At 39.2% G+C, this 25,954-nt stretch overlaps 1 protein-coding gene across 2 annotated transcripts; it reads right to left on the bottom strand.

Moving 5' to 3' along the window:
• Positions 1-7,110: 7,110 nt before the first annotated feature.
• GJA1 (gap junction protein alpha 1) lies at positions 7,111-16,434 on the bottom strand. 2 transcript variants are annotated; one of them, XM_042016740.1, is made up of 2 exons: positions 16,192-16,434; positions 7,111-10,189 (listed from the first exon to the last, which is right to left on the bottom strand). In XM_042016740.1, exon 2 carries the CDS (start codon positions 10,171-10,173, stop codon positions 9,028-9,030), a length of 1,146 nt encoding a protein of 381 aa, XP_041872674.1. In that variant the 5' UTR covers positions 10,174-10,189; positions 16,192-16,434; the 3' UTR covers positions 7,111-9,027. The 2 variants fall into 2 exon arrangements, with proteins under 2 accessions (XP_041872674.1, XP_041872676.1); XM_042016742.1 differs by having other exon boundaries at positions 7,111-10,185.
• Positions 16,435-25,954: the final 9,520 nt, after the last annotated feature.

Raw genomic sequence — 25,954 nt, 5'->3', positions numbered from 1 at the left:
CTTGCTTTGCTGCTTTTCCAAAACATTATTTCTTCTTTGAAGATATGTGGATGTTATAGTTGTTATATAGTGGCCGGGTTGATGAGGCTCTACTGATGCACCATGGGAGAGAGAAAAGGAAGCTTTAGGAGGTACCTCTCATACTCTTGAGGTCATGTGCTGGGTTTTCCTTAAGAAGGCCAGGAGCAGCTAAAAATAATATGAGTCTAACACACACAGAGAATACATTTCAATTAAAACTAATGGAATAAGCAGTAAAAATAAAAGCAAAGAGACTGAGTCCAAACCATCATTCATCAGTAAAGCACTCATTCTGACATATGGTTATGTTTATGGTTTTGTGTGATATTTAAATATAACAGGGAAGAACACCAATTTTTTAAAAAGAAACAGTGATCTTAAAATGGAGCAAAAACCAAGACATGTGAGTGCACGTGTTCATTAACTGCATGGGAAGCAGAATTGCTTCTGCCTGTCCAGTAGCTCTGCCTGACCACAACTTTGGAAATCTAGTCTCAAGATTATTCTTCATTTGATCATTAATATATACAATGATGTAAAACAGTATCCTTTTGTCCTATGGAACCTTCCATAAGAAAAATTTATTTGGAAAGGGCAAACAAAGCACATTAGGCTTTGTGCTGAGGAAATACATGCTAGGCAGTGTATAAGGCTGAGGCAAATTAAAATTAGTAATGTTCAGAGATACTCCAAGTATCCTTTATACAAAAAATGCTCAGTTCCTCTGCATTCTTATTCTCACCAGTTTGAATGAACTCTTACGGCTTTTTTTTTTTTTTTCCTTTCTTAATGGTGTAGTTTTAAAAAAGCTGTTTACAAATTTATGTTGGGATGATAATCTCCAGCAAATGTCAAGTTGATTTAAAGAGCAAGTTCCTGGACATAGACAAGGACCTGTTGTAAGCTTGCTGGAAATACTTGAAAAAGTACTATGAAGTAGTACTTCAAATAAAAAAATTTATATTAAAATTGTACTCAGTTGGACTGTCAATTGCCAACAACGTACTCTAGATAAATTGTCCCCCTGGAGTCTCACTAAAGTTTGTAAAACCTATTTAATGTTATTATATCTGCATCCCTTCTGGATTCATCAAATCAAAACTTTTTTAAATTAAAAAAATGGATATATTCTAGTTGCATGAAGATGAAGACTCCATGCAATGAGATAATCTACCTGTGATCTTCTGCCAGCTTGACTGAGACATAGTTCAAGGTAAAATGTATTTAGAATGTGTTTAGAGATCTAAAGTAGTAGATTACCAGCAAGGAAAACATTCCTGTTTCCTTATCATAGGGAGACTGGCTTCCTGGTAGTTGTGGATCCTCCTCCTGCGTGAAGTGTTAAAATATCCTTGCTCAGCATTTTCAATTTCTTTTAGTAGTGATATAGAGGTTATGTATGGTCTCTGGCTGTTCAGATTCCCTCTTGGACTCTCACAGTACTGGAGTTCGTGCAGTATCATCAGTGATGACTCCATAGCAAACTAATTATATAGGGTTCTCAAAGTGCTTTGAAGATGAAAGGCACTGTATCAGTGCAACTCCAGGTATTATAATTTATACAGCATACATAACCATTAGTGGGAGAGTAGATCTGAGTCCCTTTGGGACTAAGGTGGGAGGAAGATTTGGACAAACTCCATGTCCTCACACTTTCACTGCACCTGGTTAAGGTAGATAACTAGAATTCTGAGTTCCTCTGCTGTCTTCCTTAATTGCAAAATTCTATGAAAAAGAAAGTGATCGAAGCAGATGTGGGCTCCTATGAGGTGAGATGCAAAATTACTTCCTAAGCTGTCAGCCAAAACGTGTAGTAGTTAGCATTCATTCTAAATAAATGAAATAGGGTATACATCAGCTTGTTAATTAATAGATATTTAATGGAGCAGGTTATTCTAAGGTATTTGAGTGGTCCCAGCACATGACACAAGGAAAAAATAATCATATGGAGAGCTTTTTTAGTACAAAACACTAAACATCTGTGGTATAAGCAATATGCAGAAAATAAACAGGTGGTGAGAGAAGATGGCTGCATGGGAGGAGTGGAGAAGATGACAGAGATTAAGAGGATGCTACTGCACAAAGTTGAAGCCTCTGTCAGAAGGCAGAAATCCTTTCACACCTTTGCAGCTTGACTTTTCAGGACAAGGAAGGATGATTGACGAGTTTGCCTTGATTCTATAGGAAATCCTATGGGAAACAATCCAGACCCACTTTCTCTACTCACACACCCTTTGCCATCACCAACTACCCTACCATTGAGGTATTGAGCACTACAGTCTATCCAAAGTCGACAGAGCTGGAACAACCAAAATGGAGCCAGAAGAAATTCCTCAGAGATTATCCTAGACCTCAGCAAGTTACACAGGCTCATGGATTCATGGCTGGATCCTCTGTGTGCTCTGAAGGAAAAAAAAAAACCCTACAGGGACTTGAATAAAAGAAGGAACTAAGTAAAGCTCAGGGAAGGGTTTTCATCTCACATCACTAACAGAAACTCCTTGTCCTCAACAGAAGTATGCCAGGTCAGGCCAGGTAGGATTCTTGCCTGAGTAATACTTTGCCTCCACACACAAAATCCAGTTGGCAATTTACAGCTGGCTATATATTCAGCTTTCAAACAACTATGATGAGTCTCCCAAATATATGGCAGAGTACTCCCAGTGAAACACTTTGAAGTAGATAATTTTGAATATTCCCCTTTGAATAGGGAAATTCACAGTGTAAGCAGAGCCTGTGTTTTGAAGAAGCCTTCCTGCGGAGGGTGTCCTATTATATGTAAATACTACCGAGAATAGCATGCAAATTTGGTCATTAGGGAAGGTCTGAACTTTTCCAGAACAACTTCAATTTTGGGCAAAAGTACTTCAGCCTTCAAAGGCAACGACCTCTGTGATTCAGCAGAAGCTGAGACTGAAAAGGCCTGTTTCAGCAAGGACCAGTGGTTTTAAGATGCTGAAGTACCCAGAGGACTTTCTGATGCCTTAAACTATTTTCTGTCTTGCTCTCCTATTCAGTTAGTTGCAGAAGTGCAAAAGAGAACTACTACTTATTCCCTGATGGCAATGCTTTGTTACCAACTGTGATTGCATTTATATTTGGGGCCACTTCTGTTTTTCACTATGGAACTTATACTATAGATGGAAAAAGAAGGAGGAGGATGAAAAGACCCCTACCCAAGCAAAGCTCCCAGAGAAACTGCTCAGGTCTTTGGGATATGAAAAGCTTTCTAACAAGGATAAGGAGAGACAAAGTGAAGATTTCATTCCTCAGCTGCCTAACCCAGAAGAGTTAGATGCATGTTATGTAGTACCCCACACTTCCTTATGTAATACTGAATAAATTTGACATGGACATCATGTAAATTTATTTCATTGCATCTACAAAATTCACGTCTCTTTGTAAAAAACACAAACCTTTAGACTACTTTTCATAAATTTGCCTCTAGACCGAGTTACAGTAAAAAGACAGTGTGAGGAAATAGCATGATTATACATATTTAAGTAGACACCATCCAAGATTTGGTAGCTTATACTCATCAGCTTTCCCCCTGCAGTTATAGAAATGAAAATTAAATGTCATAATATATCTTTCTGGGTCCAATCTGTTTATGTTTGATGTTGAAAAGAATTTTAGCACTGATTTAAATGACTGAAATCCTGGAACTCATACGAGCATTTTCTGTCAGTTCTAATGGGAAGCATGTAACTGTGGTCTAGGCTTGTTTCAAGGAGCAATTTAAATGTCTGAACGTTTTCCCTTTTATACTGGTCTAAGCTCACACGTCTCATTTTGTTACACAAATTTCCTCAACACAGCAGCAGAGGCCTTTTTAAGTGATGGGAGAGGCCACAATCCCCAGAAAGCCATTACTTTTCACCAGCGACTCCCCTGACTGTTTTACTAACCCAGTAGAGGCTGTCCCAGATTCTCTGCCTCCAGCTCCCAGCACTCAGCTTCTCCAGCACTTAAAAGGAGTTAACGCAAAACTATCACCGTAAAAACGTATCTGTCTTTGTCCAAGGTGCTTCTGCATTGCAAATGCCAGCAAACTAGGAAGCCAGATACAGCATTTTGGTTACCAGGCGGAAAGAGTGAGGGCAGCCGTTTCAGAGGAGGCTGGTTTTACCAGATCACTGACCAGCTGGATCTGTTTAAACTGTTTATACTCGTAGCATCCATTGATAATGCTTAACATGTTTACATCCACATCATCTGTATTGCTTCACGGGGTCTTTGGTAGTGCTGCAGGTTAGGAAGCGTTTAAGACAAGCTTTTTTTTTTTTTTTTTTTTTTTGTGTCTATCAAAATGCCTATTAAATAGGAACGGAAACCAATAAGCTCTTCCTGTTTCAATCTAGTGATGGGCTAGCATCATGTAATTTACAGCTGACAAACTTTCCAGGACTGAGAGGGTCTGGGTGTGAATATGTCCTTGGGCACAGTCAAAAAAACATGATTTAAGTCAGGGAAATGCAGTCATCTCTTTTAGGAGCTCATTCTACAGCCCCATGTTTCTGGAGCTATTATGCTAGAATAAGCTAAAATAAAATGGAGGACACTCAAATAGTTTCATAGAACTGAGGCAGATAACACATCTAGGTAGTGATTTCTCAGACATGACTTATGTTTCTGACCTTATTGTCTATGTTGACAGTAGAAATAAAAGTAATGTAAGGAGTACTCTACATCATCAAAGGATTGGATTTTTTGGCAGAGAAATCCTCAAGGGCCATGCACCCCACCTCTGTCATCTGAATCCTCGGGCAGGTCTAACTGCAAATGGCTGGAGTGAACAGCATAAAAGACAAGACATCTTCAAGGAGGTTATGGTAAATCTGACTATTTGAATAATACAGTGCATTAAAAATGTATGTCAAGCTCAGAAGAATGCTCAGTCCTTCTAAATTTGGATTAGGAGTAAATAGAAATAAAAAATTCTACAGGAGGAAGATAAATCCTATTTTCTACCCTATTTTGTTTAAATTCTTGAAAAGAGAGAAGTGGTAATCACGGAAGAATTACAAGAAGAATTAAAAGTAGTTCTGTCTCAGCAGAATAGAAACAGCCACCACCAAAACTGGAGGAGGTTTTGATCTGACATACTCAGAACTCTGGAATAACCAGACAAGGTAACTCCAGAACTCCTACATCTGACTTGAAAAATTCTACTCCCTACATCACTATTTTTTTTTTCTCTGTTTTAATCAATAACAAGCTGTAGAGAAAGTCTGAGGGAAAGGCAGCATGGTGATAGTGCACAGCTGAGCCAGGGTGCTACTGCTGAGTAACACAGGAGTGCTGCAGACAGATGTGGGAAATGTGGTTCTGGACCAGTGACACAAGTGCATTGTTTAAAAATGATGGATTTCAGTGGGTGCGACAGGTACGCTCACATAACTTGTTCCGGTTCTCAAACTATTACTGTAGTTTCCACTTTAAACATGGAAATTGAATTTCTAAGTTGGGAAATAACCTTCAGTGTGTGCTCGCTGTATTTAAAACATCTTGAAATTACATGATATGCATATAGATTTTAGGCTGTCTGTAAATTTTCCTTCTAACTTTACTCTTTAAAAACATTTCAAATTACTGGGACAGGGTGGAGGCCTTAAGATGATTTGCCTTTTTTGCAAAATACTGCTACACAAAACATAAACAGAGTTTTAAAACAATTAACAGGATGAGAATTTGGGGTTTATATTTTTAATTACCTTCAGAAATGTGTATTTTTGCATCTTTTCCAGTTTGAAATCAGTATCTAACATATTCTTCTACAAAGGCTGAGTGCTAGCATTGTATCACAGCTTATTTTGTGTCATCTGCAGACAAAACAAATGCTGCTGTAGGGATGCACTGGGAGAAAGCACATAAAGAACTAGATGAATGACACACAAAATTGTGATTACTTTGAAGTGTGTAATAAATGCAGTCCACAGAAACAAATCTAGGTGGGAGAAAGGGCCTCTGGAATGTCTTTACCCTAAACACGGACACACATGCATTACCACCAAAAAAATCACTCAGAGAGCCTTGGCACTGAAGTACTAAATTATTTCAGTTGTGCAAGATGCCTCATGGGATATACCTGACAACCAGCCTGTCTAGGAGACACTACATTTTATCTCAGGGTGAGCCTTTCTCTGAATGCTTCAATGTCCATCCACCTTTCCAAGGGCATGATCCTCACAAAATGTTTGGAATGCCCTTCAGCTTGTACTGACAGACTAGGACAAGCCAGCTTAAATATGACTCATTGTTATTATTTAAGAAAAACTTCAAGGAGTCGTTCCGTGTGCTGGTGCTTGTGTAGTATCTCTCAGAGCTGTAAATCCACTTCCACTACCCTGTTTTTTCCCCATCTTTACTAATAAGAAGGGAAAGAATTTGGACTTAAAATAGCAAGCAAATTGAAAGTAGAAACTTCTTTGATAATTGCATGACCATTATATTTTGATTTTTCAAATAAAAAAAGGAGTTGAACCACCTTACATTTAGAGTCCAATGCTGAAAAGCCAAGCACTGTATGACTTTATTAGGAATGGGGACCTAAAAGGTGAAGAAGAGGCAATATGCTAAGTGTCAGCCTTATCAAAATCAGTACTTTTCTCCAATTGAGTTTGAAGAAATGAGGGTTTAATTCCAGAAATTGAAACTGACTGTCACTTGAGCAATTTGATTACATGAAGAAATGTAAACTAGATGCAATGATTTCATAATGTTAATTCTAAGTCATAAATAAAAATTGCTTGAAAAGTTATGTGACAGTATTTTAGTACTCTCATTTTTATTATAGTTTGCAAATAAATATACATTTTCTGAGACTCATGGCAAGATTTTTTCATGCTGAACATTACTTTGTTTCAGGAGTGGCAGAGACAATGCTTGTTTTTCCAGTTGTTGTGAGGGCATCTGAATGTGGCTCTATGGAATTTCGGTTCAAAGTAAATCCAGATGGATTAAAGAAAGGATGCTTCTGAAATGCAGAGTGACTGGGGAAAAATGAACAAGGGAGGAATGAGTTTGGATTATCAGATTGAAACTAAAGATATATACGGACATATGAAACAGTAAAAGACAATTAGAAAATGTATTTATACTAAATTAAAACTTTATTGACTAATGTTCTCCAGACAACATGATCCGACAAACTATGGTTGCATACATGCAATGAAGTTGAAGACAACAGTAGTTTAACATGGAATGTCAAACAAATTAATATAATGTATTAAATGAAACAATTTATCTGTGTTGCTGCAAAATGAAATCAAGCTATGTATTTCCTTGGTCAATCTGTGTTCAGCTAAGAGGCTATGCATTTGAAGAAACTGGTAGATTTCTTTAGCATATGTTTCAAATAAATTAGCTAGAATTGTACTCTTTAAAAATCCTTTCAACTTCACTTGCATTTCAAACATAATCTAACTGTAAACACTAAAGTTGCTAGAGCCATCTAGAAAGACCTAACTGTCAAACTCAGTGGGCATTGCAGTTCAGTAAATATGAATATTTAGAACAAGAAAAATACCAGTTACTGCAAAAGCCATGTAGGCATATTTTATCATTAATCCAGCACAAAGCACTTCTTCTAAGTTTCTCACATAAAAGACTAAAGCTTGCTTACAGTACTACATCTTCTATCATTCAAGCATCATTATTACCTATCAGGGAGATTGGCTAGATGACCTAATGGGTCTTTTCCACCCCTAACTTCTACAAAAGAAAATCATTCATGCCAGCAAGAACATGGTTCGCTACATCTTGGGCTTGATCCTGCAGACTTTGTTGAGGCAAAACTCCCAACAACTTTAAAGAGTGATTTTCCAGAGCAAGACATCCAGGATTAGGCCCTTTAGATTTTTTTATTTTTAAAAGAGCATCCATTTAGGATACATGGAAAATATTTTATAGAATTAAAAAAATATAACGACATGTGCTTCACTTACATTGAAGGAACCAGAGAATGTAAACACCATAGTGGCCCACATGTTCACAATATCCATGAGAAAGTGTCAACTGCAAGTAACCTGTGTGCGTTTATTTGTCAGCCTATGCTTCTGAGGGTGTTTTGTGTATACCTTTACCTCCACATCCACACACATACGTACACTCTTAGTACACATAAAGGTGTGATAAAATTCACTAAAGGCAGTTGCTTGCTTGTCTTGATGCTTAAATCTGCAAGTGGCAGCAAACTGTGTTTTATATAATACTAAAGACACTCTACATGAGTAGCAGGACACAAGCATCGCTGTGGGCAAGACTGTGTCGTTGCGGGTTCCACCTGTGTGGAGCCGTCCTGTTTACGCACATCACAAAGTACACCTGCATGAAGGGCTGGAAGAGCAGGTGACTGAAGTATTCTTTGGTGGGCCATGCCTGAAATTTGAATTGAACAACTCAAAGACTGTAAGTTGTCCTCACAGGAGCCTTCCGACAACCCGGAGAACCACGTAGGAAAGTTTACCTTCAAAGTGCACTTTCTAAGAATGGAATGTTCTTGACAGGGAAATGATCAGAGGCAATCCTGGACTTTTTTGCATGTTGAATAGGAAAAATGTTTTCATCTTCAGGTAGCACTTCACCCTGACAAATGTGAGTTCAGTTATTATTGGGTTTTAGTATTACGGAAGATTCTTTAGAAACAAACATGATAGTACACACATACACATACACTCAGATATTTACAGCCTTTCTAGAAAAACAGCCCTTTACCTTAGTACTACCTATCTTTTTTCCTTTTTTTTAGTATTTAAATTCTTTAAACCAGCTACATTAAATATCAATGTGTACTGTACCACCCCACACCAACCCCACACCCCCCAAAGAACCAGCAAGTATTTTAAAAGTTTGTTTGCTTGTTTGTTTTACTTTTTTTTTTTTAATGATTGTTAAAATCTCCTGCTTGAGACTGTTAAGTACCACCTCCACTGGAACAAGATCAGCACTGACGGCATCTTCCAATGCACGTCGTTTCATAGTTGAGCAAGTACTGGAGCAAGAAGCTTAGATCTCCAGGTCATCAGGTCGAGGCCTGCTGCTGGCTCGGCTGCTGGCTCTGCTGGGAGGCCTCTGGTCCACAATGGTGAGGGGCTGCAGCTCATGTCCTGACGCCAGTTTTTTCGTGTTCTGGTGCTCATCAGAGAAGTCGAAGGGCTGGGCGTGCGAGTTGGAGATGGTGCTACCAGCCTGCCCCATTCTGTTCTGCTCTGCGCTGTAGTTGGCCCAGTTTTGCTCGCTGGCTTGCTTATTGTAGTTACGACAGGAGGAATTGTTCCTGTCTCCAGTAACGAGCTTGTACCCTGGGGGAGACATGGGAGACAGAGGGGCAGTCGGTGATGAGCAGCCATTGTAATAAGCGTATTTGGGGGAGCCACAGTCCTTGGAAGGGCTCATGGCACCGCTGTGGGAGTAAGGGTCGGTTTTCCCTTTCACGCGATCCTTGACGCCCTTGAAGAACACGTAAAAAAGCTCAATGATGTTCAAGGCAAGAGACACCAAGGACACCACCAGCATGAAGAGGATGAAGATGGTTTTCTCAGTTGGACGGGAGAGGAAACAGTCCACTCTGTGTGGGCATGGGTCTCGCTCACAGGTGTAGATGGCATTCAGGCTAAACCCGTAAATGTACCACTGTATCAGCAAGAAAGCCACCTCGAAGACAGATTTAAACAGGATGCTGATGATATAAGTACGGAGCAGTCCCCCACGCATCTTCACTTTGCCATGCTCTTCGATCCCATACTTGAATTTCTTAATTTCTATTTGCTTGAGATGCATATCCACATTCACACCATCATTTGCGACTACCTTAAGCTCTTCTTCTCTTTTGTTCAGCTTCTCTTCTTTCCTCATTACATAGAACACGTGTGCCAGGTACAAAAGGGTAGGTACAGACACAAATATGATCTGCAGAACCCAAAAGCGTACGTGGGAGATGGGAAAGGACTTGTCATAGCAGACGTTCTCGCAACCAGGCTGTTGAGTGTTACACCGGAATGCAGACTGTTCATCTCCCCAAGCAGATTCTACCGCTGTTCCCAATAGCAAGATTCGGAAAATGAACAGGACAGACAGCCACACTTTCCCTCCTGCAGTAGAATAGGCTTGAACCTTGTCAAGAAGTTTTCCCAAGGCACTCCAATCACCCATCTTCACAGGATGCTAGCTAAACAAGGACACAAAGGAAAAAAAACAGCAAGGGTTAAGGAACAGCTTTAATACCTTTGATACACTAAATCACTGATCAATGCTAATAGAGCAGTGGTGTCACCTTTGTGATAATTAATGTGTTTTACATGATCTGAAGAGAAACTGGAGTTTTAGTTAGTCTGCAGGTGAAGTGGAAAGTTAGAGAAACTGAAAAGAGAAAGTAACATATAATGTCTCAGAGCACAATGGAAAAAGTTCCTAATTTCAGTCCAGTTTTCAAGAAGTCCATGACTACCCTCAGTGACCACTGTGGTTGGCTCAGCTTCCTTGGTGGCAGCCTCAGTTCAATGACCTACATCTGCCTCAGGTGGAAAACAGCTGTGACACACAGCTGAAGCAGGGCGTGGAACTAAGTAGTAGCACTGCCTAAATATTCTAGGAATATATGAAAGATTTCTCAGTTTCAGTGTGGATTTTATCATTCAATGTAATCTTTATGTTCACTCTTTCAGATAACAAAAAAGCAAACCACAGTATAACCTAAATACAATAGGTAACCTAAAGTTATTAGGGTCACATACACAAAATTCTACCTTTGCAAAATACACGCAGTTTTTCCTACACAGCAATATTAAACTGAGTTCTTGCCTATCACTTCATAGAGTGTAACACATTTAAGAGTATAGTTCCTAATGATGCCAAGTTTATACTCTACTCAACTTCAGAAAAAATGTTAGCTGTCTAAATTAAACTTGTACATTAGTATTTGTGTCACAAACATCAAAGTAAGAATTCTTTACCTATAGTTTTATGAAGGAACTGAAAATAGTAAATACATTAAACACAGCTAAGATCATGTTACCATATTGGAGGAACTGGTTTCCTGTTTATCTGTGATTTGTTTAATTCATTGGAGTTTCAGGTTTGTATTTGCATCTTTTTGTATTTAAATTCCTTCTTTGTTTTGAAAGGAAAAGATTTAGCAAGAAAAAAAAAGGTAAATAAGCTGTTTGTAAGGCGACTTCTGGCTTGCAGTTTGCATTCCAAGTGTTGAACACTGCAAGTTTAAACTGTCTTTCCTGACTTGAGTTTTAAAGTGCATGTTTCTGGACACAGGCAGCTTCTCAGGATATCTGGAAATATGCATGATGATACAAATTAAGAAATGAAATGGTTTGCTTGATGTTCTAGATTCCTAGGAAAAACAAATTTCACTATAGATTTTTATCAACTGGAGAATGGCAATCTTATAAAAACTTACATTTTAACTTGCCTCACATGAAAAAGCATGTGAAATCAGGAACTTAAAAGGAAAAATAATCATGAAGTTTCCCTTTTAATGGGAATGCTGCTGGGCATAGATATTTGTTCCATGGATGCTGAGTAATCCCTTCCTGGTATTAACAGTTTTGATAATGTCCAAATGATTTCCTCACCACTGCATCATGGACATATTCCCTAGTGAAGGTCCTTTATAGAAAAAGCGCTTTTTGGATAATTCACAAAATAGGAAATTTTAGCACCACGGAGACTTGCTTTCAAGAAGTGGTGAGTCACTGGAAACAGAAGATAATAAATCTGGCAAACTCAAACGTAACAATAGATGCCAAATAAAAACACACCATTCCTGCCACCAAGTCTGAGAGAGTAATGGGAGACGAGCATTAAAAGTACTCGCTCTGATAGCTCTGAAATGCCAATTATCTTTGAACCCCTGAAAAATATCCCAGGGCCATTTCCTCCATCTGCCTAAACAGCTGGCTCTGCAGTTCACCCACTGCAGCCTGATGACCCTTCCTCATGTAATTAGCTCTCCTCATGAATAAAGCCCCATCAAAGGATCAAGCCTGCTTCAAACTTTTAAAACTGGAAGTCTCTTCTGGGAGGAGCACACAGAGCATGTTTGTCTCTGACACATCCTCTCAGCCATCCTCAGCTTTCATCTGTCCCAGAAAAAGTGAGTTTGTCTTTTTGGGCTGGGGCGGCAGAGAAGGAGTCAGGCAGAGAAGTGCAGAGGTCCCTGGAAAGGCTGGAATGAAATGTGACCACGTTCCTCCTCAGGCTGGGATTGTTAAAACAGAGAACAGCCTGTAACTATACAACATGTGAAGTTTGTTTTAAAGGAAAGCTATTTGCTTCATGTCCTAGAAGTGCAAGTGGACAGAAAGAACCTTTTTCAAGTAACAGCTTCTTGATTTAATTAGTCAGCTTTCCAGTGACTAGAAACTATTGGGTTAACAGACTTTCCTCAGACTCAACTCAGTACTTTTTTACTGTCTAAATGTTATTTCAGATTTAAAGCCTGATTAAGAAAACAGACGATATGTTATTTCTAGGCAGTTACGTGTTGTTTGTTTTCTAATTATGCTCCTCTCTGGTTCATTAATGCAATATGATTTACTTCAGTTTTGACCTACTTAATCCCACACCTGCAATATTTGGAGAATTTACTACCTATTTTTTAATTTGCTTCAGCATGCAAAATTGCTAAGTTTCATTTGAGTCCGCTGGCAATATAAACTCCAGGAGGAAACATTCCATGTTTGAATTACTCATACATAGTTCTGAAAAGCAACTTTTTAAAAAAAGAGATCAGTTACATACTAGCCTTTGCCAGTGATAAAAAACCCCACATCAATTCAAAACATTGTACTGTTAATCAGATAACCTTGTGGTGGCACAAATATATTATTCCTTTTCTTAAGTGGATTCCATTGCTTTATGAAACACAGTACTTTGCTTTGTTGTAGAGAAAATTCATTCACCGGATCTAACTTGTTTACTTTCAGGGCACTGAAAGACCAGTTTTATTAACTGATTACAAATCTGTTTACCAGGTAAAAAAAGAGGTTTTGTGTCAAACAGGTACTTAAGTATTCTAGCTTTGTAAGTAGCTTGAAATGGTTGGCAGATAACCTTTAAAATTAGCTCTTTAGCATTCTGGACTTTAGCTTGTTTTAACACCTCCAATTACCTTAAATGAGTCCACTGAATGACACAGGCTGGCCTGTTTGAATGATACAAATTCAGTACTTCAGGAATTTAAGGATATGGCTGATGATGAGTATGTGCGTTTCATGAGTTCCTATTGATTAATAATTTACAGGATCATAACCTTCTCTGAGGCAGAATAACGCTGGCCTAACATTAAAATATACCAGTCTTTAAAAGATGGATTTCTTTCAGGTCCTACTGTGTATGGGTAAAGACAGGAAAAAAATCCATAGACCAGCAGGAGATCTAACAGCATTCATCTGCATGGGTTTAGGATGACCACATATATAAGACATTTGATTTGTAAGCCACAATTAAGAAATTCTAGAACTATTTTTTATGGACGGCATTCATCATGTCATCTGGTTCATATTTTCCAGGAAGGATAATGCAAACTCAGTGCTGTGGTAATGTCCCAGGTCTGACTACAGTGTTAGAAGGTCAGATGCTAGTGGATGGAAGAGCAGTAAGGGTTAGAGTGGGTTCTAAAATGGGATGATGCAGCTGAAGTAATTGGGAAACCAGCCAAAGCTTTGGTTTTCCAACCTTTTCTATCTTTTTATTTGTGCTCACACACACATAGACTACAAAAGAGAAGGCTCTGGACCCTGAACATAAATCAGCTTGAGAATTTCCCAAAAGTAACGTGCATCACAGAAAAAGCAGTTGATGTACAACTCATTGGGTTTGGACCTGTTGGAATAGGGAAAGCTAGTTTTTCGAAATCTTACAAAAATAAATGAATGCCTTGCAGACATTCCCTTGAGAAGGTGTAGTTCATATATAGGTCTGCAGATGAGCTTCAGTTCATTTCATCCACTGGACAAAGGTTGCGCACAAAATGGTCGCAGAAACTAGAATTTAAAGTGTCACAAGTGTGGTTTTTCCTTTGTCTGCCAGTACTGCTGATGGTCAGTCACTACCAGATCTACCCCATAACCTCTGGCTCTCCCATGCTGTACCCTCCCCACCTCATTTAACTATAAACAATATTTGCAAAAGCAATTGTAATCATTTTCTTAGACATTCTCTAGTTGTACAAGCCAGGTTTACCCTCTGTGTTAATGCCCAGATTCATCCTTCTCCTGACTCACTTTGGAATTAAGGGAAGGAATGCTGAATTCCCTGAGGGGGCCTCAGGCCCTCTAATGTTCCTGCTTGAGGATCTTGAAATCTGGATGTCTAAACACATAAATGGCACAAACAACAGCCCAGGTGCCTCTACATGAGGCAAATTCAGTGAGTAACATGGGAAGGAGATACCAGAGACTGGGGGAAAGAGAGCAACCTTTCTAGTGAAACAGATGCATTGCTCAATGTCCTCTAACCTTCCCCATGCCCACAGGAATCCTTGGCCTTGGTTCATCGCAGAGACAAATAAAAGTAATCTCTTGGGCTTGCATAACATGAGAGCTGAGATAACTTTAGAGTGTTGAATCTGTCTGTGCTCCTGTATGTATAAGCATTCAGCTTCATGTCGCAAATGAAATCCCTTGTGTCCATCCCTCTCTTCCCTGTCCTGAACCCAGCCTGCTGCTCGCCTTTCTCCCGTTCAAATGCTTGTTAGGTATTGTGGGTCAGCACCAGTGTTTGGCTTTGAAGTTTCTGAAGGAAACACTTCAGTAAACATCCCAGAGTCTAGAGGCTTATATTCTGCCGCGCAGTGTGCTGTCCAGATGTTAAAAATGGCAGGATGAAAGCTTTATGCAAGTCCTCTAACTCGCTCCCTATGCGCACACACACACGCGCGTGCACACAGGGCCGTCAGGCAAAAGGTGTCCATATCCCATTTTTGTCCTCATTATCAGGGTTTTTTGTCATAAGCATCATGTACAAAAATGAAAAAGAAATCCTCAGAGGAAATATGCTGCTTCATGAGGCTTGCTGGTTATCTCAAGGCAAAATATGAGGACACTTATAAGCACACAATATTGTTGTTCGTGTGTTACTCGATAAGATAGATTCTGTGCTTCGTCTGTCTTTCAGCTGAAGGCTCTTTTTTCTCCTTCCTCGTGCTGCTTTTTAACTACTGGCGAGCAGCAGGCAACAACTGTTACAAGGAATCACTCCAAGTCTCGCAACATAAAAAGGTTTTTAGTTCTCCAAGAGATGCTGCTCAAGTATTTTTTTCTCTGCATTTTGGCAATTAGGTCTTCAAGGTAACATACAGGGAATGTGTCATATAGGGATTATGTACAGTCCTTCCTAGACAACTTTCGTTTATATCTACCCAAGGCTTTCACAGACATTGCCAACGTGGTAAGGCATATCATGATATCCCACATTCCTTCGCTAAAATCCCTCACTGAGGTTGCTAAAACAGAGTAACTATATACAAACCAGGTTAAAAATCCATAACCCATGTCTGGATTTTATCACATCTATTTTAAAAGAAAAGGAGAAAAAAACCTATCAGGAAGACCACGTGAAAGTCACCACTTCAGAAGCTGCAGCATTTAATAAAGCATCTAATTAAGAACCTTGCTCTGCTCAAGCTATCAGGCATCAATCAGGATTTCCATATGAAAGCAAAACGTGTGGGGAAGGAATGGGACGCATTCAGGGCAAGATCTCCCTGTTACCAACTTCTGATGCAATTTTGGTACAACAGAGGAGAGCGAAGCGCACCTCGGCTTTCTCTTTAAAGGAGCTGTGTTAGTCCGAGAGCAGCGGAGGGGAGCGATCGCTTGCTGCAGCAACAAGTCTGCAGCTCAGTCCGGCACTAACAACTTCGGCGCAGTTCCTCCTTCGGCGGAACAAGGTTACAAGTTGCAAAAGTGTAGCACTTCTGGAAATGTATAGAAATATGACAAAAGGAAGCAAAGAATTCCTCCAAGCTGGAACTTAGCACTTTAAGAGAATGTACGCTGTTCAGTGATGTGTGTTTTTAAACGAGTTCAACCCTCAACGCAATAACACAGAATTCTTGGGGGTGGGGGGGGGGGAAGAAAAAAGAAAAGAAGTGTTTTCAGAAAAGAAAAAGGGATACACAAAATGATAAAAACAGGAAAACTTTCAACTTACCCTTGCTGATCAGCAGTGAAAATGGATCAGTGTACTTCTTTGGAGGGTTAAACTAAAATGGAAGAGCACGCTCAGGCACTCAGACCTGTCTATTTAAACTTTAAAAGTCTACTGCTGTTTTGTATTTTTCATCCTTCCTTCCCCACTAATGAAAGAAAAGTGCTGATACCTCGTAAAAGTTTTTTCTAACTTGGAACACTGGGAGAGCTTATAACAAGTTTTCAAGCCTGTGACTGTGCGAGAGGAGGGGAGAGGGAGGGGAGGCAGCCCGGGAGGAGGGGCTCTGCGAGCTGAGGGAGGAGGAGGGGGCGGACTGGAGGCACAGGGAAAGACATGAAAGAGAGCGTGGAAATCCACTCTTGCTGATGTAACAAAAAAAAATGCATGGGCAGTAAGCAGCCAGCACCTGGCTGGCACGGTGACCGGATCTGGGCTCGCCTGAGACAGATGAGGCAAGCTGGCTCTCTGGTGTGCACCAGGAGTTTCACTGCAGGGAAAGGGATCAGTGGGTAACCAGTGTGGACCTTCTGGATGCTGGGGCTGCTGTCTCCTAGCTCTCTCCTAGTCTTCCACTCAGGAGAGGAAGCCCTCCCAAGCCCTCTCTACTCTTTTTGTTGTGAACACAGCCTTGTTTACTGAGGTCAATTTCCTTTACGTGCACACATGAAAGTACACACCAGGAGCAGCGTTTGTTTCCACAGTAGATACACATCACATATTTTTTTACTATTATTTGTGTGTGCATGTGTGCTTGTGTCCATCCCATGGGAGACATGAAGGAATTATCTCACATTCCAGGAAACTCTTTCCAGGAAACTTCAGAAAATAAAGCATAGTACAGTGAATCAGGCTTCAATAGTGGGAAGAAATGTTCTTGATAATTTTTGAACATATTCTACAGAATAAAAGCATGCTTCAAAACTGATCTATACAATTGAAACAAAACTTGTTTGGCTTTGCTCCTGCCTAGACCCTGGTTAAATTCTCCTTGAAAAATGCCTTGTCTGTAGAACAGAGATTAATTTATTTCTCTGTGTTAAGCTCCTCACATATAGAATTCAAACGCCATCAGGAATTGGTCTTGTCCTTGTTCATGTCCTGGGGTATTAGCTGCTCTGTGGGACTTCTTAAGAGCTTCTCTAGACGTGTTCCTGGTCAGATAGTTCTCCATGAAGTTTCACATTTGGGGTGGTACCAGGCTCATTGGGGTTTCAACTCATGTTATTCTCAAGAGCTATTTCTGGGCTCAGTAGCCCAGGATAAGTATTTTTTGCTCTTTGAAGGAGAGAAGTCCAGTAATGGTCATGGAGAGATTCCTAGATAAGGGTCCTCTTTACAGTTTCTTTTTTGAAATACTGAAAGTTACATTCCGCAACACAACCTAGATATTACTGCTTATTTTTCACAGCTCTTCCCTACTGCTTTTCACCCAGAACTCTCCAGAGAAGGAAGACAGGATCTTTGTAGAAATATACTCAGCAGGGAGCTTTGAAGCCAGGAACTAAACACACCCATCCTGGTTCTTGCTCAGGAGCAGTTAATAGCAGGCCACACTGCCTCCTGTGTGACAAACAGAGCTAGTACACTACAATGCACACCTTCCATTCCCCTTCTTCCACTTGCAGACAGAGACAATTGCTTTGCTTAGTTTCCTCTCTTTTGTTTGGTAGTGGCTGTTAGTTTTGACTTTTTTTTTTCTGTTGTTTTTACATTTGTCCAAGCCATATGGCAGAAAGAAACTTTGTTTTCTGAAGGTAGTTTTTAGGTTGCCTTTTCTCATCACATTAAGGGAGAAATGGGGCCTTGTGCCTCACAGGCTGTGGGCCCTTCTTCTTGAGAATGGATAAATTGTAATATACAAACGACAGTGCTTCACTGTCTTCATGACTGTGGTATAGACAGTGAGCAGAGTACACACAGGGCTCCTGCTACTGTCTGTAAAACACTGGTTATTTGGAGAAAAGTATAAAACCCTGTCAACGTAACTACGTGTGTCAATGCTGAGACATTGAGGACATTTGGGATGTTGTATATGTTGGTGCTGAAAAAATTGCCCCTTAGAAAGCAGAATTATGCCAGGAATAAACCCTTGAATTATAACATGCAAGAATACAAAGCTATTATTCCCTGTCAAAGCTGGCAAGATCACAGGGTCCAGCTTGCCTGATGTTGCAGTTTCCCATTATCTTCCAGTATAGGCTTTGTGATTTTGCAAACATTATGGTTTTGAAGGAAGGATAAAGTATTTCTCCACTTAAATTAAAAAAAAAAAAACCCAACCAAACAAAAAACAGTATTTGTGAGAAACCCAGCAATCTTAAAATCCAGTTTGGAAAACTAAAATGTGTACGTTAGTAACAAGGGAAGAATAGTTTTGCAGCCAGATTAAGCGGAGGACTTAGTTTTGCTATGGCATTATCTACATGAAAAAGGGAAAGTTTTACAAGTCTCCACCACGACACTCTGCAGAATTAGGAAGGATTATTATTTGTCCCAATAAGAATTATTCGGAAAGGTCTCTTAGAGTTTGGAAATGTCTCCATGATCATATTTTGCATCCTATTACCAGAATATATTCAGCTTCAGGTGATGCAATGATCTACCATTTCACAAGGTTACAAGAAAACCTCACATTCATTTGCCTTGCAATGGAAACCATTGTTTCAGATGGAGCAAATGTCCTCACACACAACCCCTCTTCAGCTGAAACTGTGTTCCACGGGAAAGCATGGGGGTGTCAGATCTGAGGTATTTGCAAATCTGTTCATAATTATGGACTAAGAGATGGGTAAGAAGATCACAGTTAGGTTTGAAGCCTTGCATTGTAGAAGACAGATTCTTTTCACATAAAAGAAATGAACATTTTGGGGCCTTGAACTCTCTGAGAACTCTCTTGCCATCCACTGAAATTTTGCATTTTGGAGCAAACAGCACTGTCTTGGCAGTGCAAGGACTCCAGAACACATTTGCCTTTGTTTTGGCAGGCTGCAGCGTAATCTGTAAAGACACAGTTGCACCACAACCCGGGTGCAATGCTGGAGCCCAGACTCTGTCAAGTGTATCTCCGGGGCTGAACCTCAGGATGACTTCCACAGTGCTTCTGTCTACTCTCTGCTGAATCTTCAGCTAAATCAGTGAAATTGTTCAGAGCCCACAGTACTGCTGCTGCTTTTCTATACAGACTTACCAAAGGGAACAAAAATTTGGATTATTTAGTATTTCCATCTTTTGGCACATATTTGTGGTTAATACAGAACTCAGTCCACTGTTTTCTTTGTATTTATTACCTGAACACAAGTGCAGCATTTTATAAAAAACCTTTTTTCCTCATATTTCCTCCAAATAATCTCTCAATAATATTTGAGCAACCTGATTCACTAGAAAAGCTGTAGTGAATGTTTCATTTGGAAGGCTATCCAGTCCTTTGACCATTACCAAATCTTCCATGGATACCAGTGGGGTTCATGGTCTACTTCCAATTAAGCATGTCTGTAGTTTGTGGAGCTCTTAAAACGAATCACATGCTTTCACTTGTTTTCAATTTTCTTGAAAAATTCACTTCCCGGTACTCCCATGCACAGCACTGTCCTCATCCTGTGCAATTTGGGAGAAGAATCCACAGACTGAGTAAAATGAGCTGTACATACGGTGAATGGAGATTAACATACACAGGCAGTGCAGATTTTCTTGGGTGCTTTCAAGGCAGCTGTGCAGTCACCCACATCCCTGGATGGCACATAAGCTTCAGCAGGTTTTCACTGATGTCCCTTCTCACACATTTGTCTTTAAAGACAGACTTGTGAATAATGCGTGGCCCTGTTTCATGCCCTATGGAGGTAAAGCTTTTCAGAACATCCAAGGAACAATAATGTGGTATTTCATGATTACCTAAGCACATAAATGTGCAGACTAATGCTTTCTTTTAGCACCCAGTGGGGTTTTTTTTGCTTGTTTAAGGAATTTACATCACATAGAAATACAACTCAGCTTTGAAGTAGCTGACCACAGTTCTTGCACATCCTTTCAGCTGGGGTGACTCTGTTGGAGCCCACTGATGCACCCAGCGCACCCTTGAGTCTGTGAAACACAGCCGTACCCACCCCCTGCCCTGAGTTTCAAAGGGTCATTGCTTGTTCAAAACAGACAATTAAAGGCAATTGTCATCCTTCAGGGCAGTATCTGGTCCCACTTGGGTGGCACAGTGCACAGCCTATAAGAACATTTTCTGATCATTTTAAGGATTAAAATAATAAAAAGAGGATAATCACAAGACTGTCACTTAGTGAGTTCACTTGCCATTCCTTGTTGAAACTGGTCTCTCAGATTCATTTAATTCACAGCTAGAATTTTCCCCCAGGGGAAAAGGATGCTTAGTCAGCGTAAGATAGATTCTACTCTTACTGCCTGAAAAAGAAAATAATTGCTGTTTTAAAAGACACCCTGCTGGAATAAAACATCAAGACTGAAGCACTTAAAATGAAAGTGGGAAGTTCTCTATGACAGACGCCATTGCGTCAGAGCCCACCCTAGAGAATGGTCACCATTCTCCAGAAATATATTGCACTGTTGTACAGTCATCTGTCTACAATCTCAGAGTGTTTTATAAATATTATCATAGAAGAAGTTACGTTATAGTAACTTCTTTTACGGACCTGGAAAGTTTGTCATGGAGAATATCAGCAGCTCTTCTGAGTCACGGACAGATAATGGCTCAACCAGAATTAGAAGCAAAATTTCTTGATGTCAGGGTCCATCCTTTAAGACCCAAATTATTCTGATTTTTTCTCTAGTTGCATTTTGGAATATCGGCTAGCAGTGCAAACAACTAAGTGGGAATTTCCTTTTAAAATTTATAAGGATCACAGAGAAGGAAAGTAAAGTGTTCAAAGCTTGGGGTGATTGTTTCCTTTCTGTTCTTTGTGCTGGTCAGTGCTTGCCACTTCGTACCACTAAGGTCTCACCACAACTTCATGGAGATACTCAGGTTGCTCCCTTTCACATGCTACCTTTAGAAATACGAATTCACTCCTGTATCACTGATGGAGAAAGAGAGAAGGATAATACATGAAGGCTCAGATGCTCTTCAGCTGTGCCAAGAAACTTCTAAACCTCATTACAGACAGCTTAACACCAGAAAAGTTGGTCTTAAAAGGATTTATCCCAACATTGTAACTGATTCCAATCAATATGTCCTCTGAACAAGTTGCCCCTCAAGAAAGACTCTAGAAAAGTATTCAAAGAAAGATTGAAGTATGAGTTCCCAGATCCTTATGAATTTGGCTCCACCTTCTGTACACAGTGAAAATAAACATGAATTATATTGGATCTTGAATGCCAGGTAATCTTTTTGTTTATTTTTCATTTCACATTCAAAAATCCAACACTGAGATGGTCTTACAGTATTTTGTGAGCTTTTGTTTCTCTATATTGATGGTGGTGGGGCTTCCAAGTCCTTTGGTCCCAAAGGATGGGAGATTTTTAAAACAGGTATGGCCATTTCATGTTTTCAAACCATAGAGTAACATAGAGTGAAAGTAATATTGTCTTTCACAAAACTGTCTTTAATTTCTTCAGGAGGTCTGGAAATGAATGAATATATTAACAGTGGAAGAAAAGAAAATTTCCGAATATGTATTGACATTGTCTGGTACTTAGTCTTATGGGTAATCTCACAGAAGGCAATAAATCTGCACACATGAAGTATTATCCAGCAATACAAATAAAGGCTGTACAACCAAACTACAAAACAGCAATCTCTACAAATGAAAGAAAACCAGAGTAAGTAACTCCCCAAAATTACTACCCAGCTGAAAATACTTTTGTACTTTTATTGATGAAAAAAAAAATTCTTTATTACCAAACAAAAAAAAAAATCAGCTGTGCAATAATCATTGTCCTTTGGGTATTTACAATAAGTGAGCTGTTTTGACATAATTCTAATATTTTTATCCAGGATTTACAAGCAGCAACTGCCTTTCTGTGGAAGTCTTAGAAATCTTGTAGAGATTGATGAGTTTTCCACCTGTGGCTGAACTGAGGGACAGAAAGTTTGGCTACTTTCAGAAGAGCAAAGAGGAAATGGGTGAGTTCTCTTCTCCTCAAGAAACTGTTCCTTTTTAATCCTGTTGTCAGAATTTACTCAAGTTTTGTTTAATTTTGATTTTTGATCTTATTTAAATAATTCCATATTCACTCACCATTTGAGTAAATTTACTAATGTGAGGCACTATGTTTTACTAACAGAACAATATTTTTGCATTTGGCTAGGCAATATCATTGGTTACAGTCAATTAAACTGAGGTGATTCAATATTTAAATAAGCATTGAAGTCTAACTAAAAAGGACTTTTTATCTAGAACATCAAAATGAACATTTTTTTACTGCCAGTCTACACATTGATATTTAGAAAAAAAGTCCCTGTTTTAGATCAATTCGTACATAGAAAGAAACTAGAATAAATTATTTATAAGCTCTCTTATTATGTCATGCATTTGAATAAAATGTGTTTAATCACGTTATAAATGTAACTGTTCGGGGATTTTTTATTCTTCACAAGATTAGAGAATGCTTTTTGGGCAGCCTTTTCCTGTAGATACAATTATTTTTAGATTGACGTGTGGGTTCATTCACATTTCACTGTGTGACTGCTCAGTCACCTGCAGACAGCCTATGCTGGTCAGTTTAGTCTTCTCTCCACACGACTGCCAAAGAAACCAAGGTTTATCTTTCCTCTCACTTTAAGAGGGGCTTTACCTGCAGAAAAGAGAAATTTAATGTCATCTAAGAGAATGGGCCTGCAGTACACTATTTCAAAAAATTTCTGAAAAACAGAGGCAGAGTCGAGTGAGATGTTCCTGGCTGAAAGGCAGAGGTGCACTCACTGGGGTTCTTGATAGCACCACAGGGGTGTTTGAGGACATGAACATTTCAAGGTTTCCCACTCATTCCCCCTACACCACTCTGTTGCCATTTGCTGTACAGCTGCATATATGTTGGTCAGAATCACTTGAGTAGCATAACTGCCTCTTTCTTTTGGCAGCCTGCAGGATTAACAGTGTTGTAGACATGAAAGGGTCTGCAAAGAACTAAACGTCAAGGAATTCTACATAAAAGCAAGTAAAAATTATTAATAGGGTTTACTGCTGGTAAAAACACAAAATGATTTAAAATATACTACTAATTAAGGGGTTCCCATAAGAAAAGCTTTGGGAAAACAACTGGAAAATTAATCTACTGAAATTAGCAGTTTCTGTTATAAGATTTTCCCAGAAGGGGATCTTCTAGTATAATCCATGAGTCATTTTCTTAGGCAGTAAAAAACATCAAGTCCAGAAATCTGCTTTGAATTTAAATGTGTGTACATTCATTTATTTAATTTCCCATAAATTTTTAGATTAACTGAACTGAAAAAAAGAAATGTAGTCAGGTTACACAGTGTATCAGTAATTTAATGACACATACAAATGATGCATAAAGAACATAAGAATCCCTGACTCTACAATTTAGGCTGGGAACTGCTCATTAGTTATTGTCGGCACTGTTCAGCAAACATGAACATAGGTGCATAAGGGAAAACATCACATAATAGATAACAATAGCTTTCAGCTATAAAATTTTAATACAAATACATCGTATCAAAAGCATGCTAAAAGCATGTTCAATAATGTGAGAAAAATGAGTTGTAATGTACTGAGCATTAAACTAAGGGTGATCTTTTACATGTCAAATTTGAATTGTAAAACCCAGCAGCTTTACAACTTTCTGAGGCTGCATTCAAAATAAACAACTCTCAAATACCTGCCCTAAAAACTAACACTGGTGTATAATCCAAAAGCATAGTTCTTGCACACTTGATCACAATAAAACCCCAAATGGGTACTAATAATCTCAGACTTTTCCATATGTACAGGATATTTTTAGAAGATGGAATGTAAGAATTAAATAAGTATTTTCACAACCAAGGTTATATCTGGCAAATTATTATGTCTAAAATCTAAGTGAAAGTTGGCAGACAATGCCTGTAAGGTGTTATTTCCTATGAAAAAAAATTGTCCTTATATAAATCCATTTTAACGGTGACTTAGTGTTAGCAGTGAGGATGAGAATGAATACAGAATTTAGGTCCTAGTACAGACATGGAGAACTGAGGCAGACAATTGCTGGTCCAGCTGCCTTTCTTCAGTGATTACCAAACTCTGGAAAAGCACAGATTCCTGCAGAGCTCAGGAAGCACCTGTGGTGCTCAATACGCTCCACAGCCACCCCACACTGTGCTGCCCAGAGCCCATTCCCATCCTTGCTCTGGCCAGAAACCCCAAAATACTGGAGGTGGTCCCACTGCCCTCCCCAGAGAGGCCCCATTTCGCCCCATATTATCTGAAGCAGCCCAGGATGAGCTGCCATGTGGAGTTCCTCACATCATCCTGTTTTCCTGGATGAGGCTACTTGTGATTCTGCTCCTGCTGCTGCTGAGATTTTTGATAATTATTTAGTGATCAGAACAGTTGGTCCCAAAGTGGTAAACTTGCTTGCAAGCCTTGCTGAGACTGTAAAGTTCAAAACAATTATCTTTAGCTTTCAAAGGCACTGCTCTAACTATAAAAACTGAGAACAACTGAAGAAAAACCGATGCATCCTTTATTCCTGTTTAGAAAGCTGCATTATTTTGCAAAAATATGGCACCTAGGGCTATGGTTTAGCAGTGGACTTGCCAGTGCTGGATTTATGGTTGGACTCAATAAAGGTCTCTTCCAACCTTAATAATTCTATGGGGTTGGAACTAGATGATTTTTATGGTCCCTCCCAACCCAAACCATTCTATGATTATATGAAAAAGAATTGAAAAGTTCAACAACCTGAGAAATAATTGAGAAAAAATACTTTTTTTTCTTAACATCTTTTTCAAAAATAACCCTAAAGATGGGATAAGTATCCATAACATAGTGTTAAAGAAAGTACATTTATTTCTGTCAATTTCAGATGATCACAGCACAAGTAGATAAAATGTACATGAGTCTGGGAACCCCTTTGGCCACCCACTGCACACTATTCTATGGAAATTGTGAGTGGCTATTACATTTTGGATTAACTTCTTTATTTGGATGAACTTCTTTATTCACTGTTTATACTCCTCTGAGTAAATTATTTTTCTTAAACCTGGAAAGCAGTCATGGGTACGAAGCCAGTTAAGCTGATATCTATAGAAGATACTGCTGAAAATGTTTACTGATAAAGGAAGATCCTGCTGATCAGCCAACTAAGCCAGAAAATGAGGGCTAATCTTTGGTACAGGACAGGGACACACATACTATAAACTACAAGTTAAAAGCTAAAACAGAAGTAAAATCTCTTTGGATTACTTCATGAATGACTATATAAAACACAGATCCTTTTATGAATTCATGTAGAGTCAAGTGATACTGAAGCACTTGCACATTTTTTTTTTTTGCTTTTCCATGGGACATAAGTAGCTCTTCGTTACTTATTCAACTTTTGTTCCCTGCCCTCAATATCATTTGATTTCAAGAAGGAATTCTACATCAAGAACAAATAGGGTCTCTACCAGCCTTTGAAATGGAAATGTAGAAGTCTCAGTGTGAAAAAGTCCTTGATATGCAATCTGCTTGACCCACAGACTGCATCTGAGAAGTGCATGTGTCAGGACCCCTGGTGCTATATATACCGCCACAAAACAGCTCAGTTCTACCACTGGTCTCTGCTGTAACAACACATCGTGAGTTTTAAAATAAGTGTTTTGCTCTGC

This window comes from Corvus kubaryi, unplaced genomic scaffold, assembly GCF_017639235.1.
Source record: "Corvus kubaryi isolate FWS band 111438036 unplaced genomic scaffold, C.kubaryi_AGA036_p1.0 split3-73, whole genome shotgun sequence".
Lineage (NCBI taxonomy): Eukaryota > Metazoa > Chordata > Aves > Passeriformes > Corvidae > Corvus > Corvus kubaryi.
Note: the sequence above shows the minus strand (reverse complement) of the source record. Positions and strands in the feature narration are given on the sequence as shown.

Coding starts and splice junctions, on each gene's coding strand:
- GJA1 (XM_042016740.1), bottom strand. CDS start 10,173: ATGGGTGATTGGAGTGCCTTGGGAAAACTTCTTGACAAGGTTCAAGCC.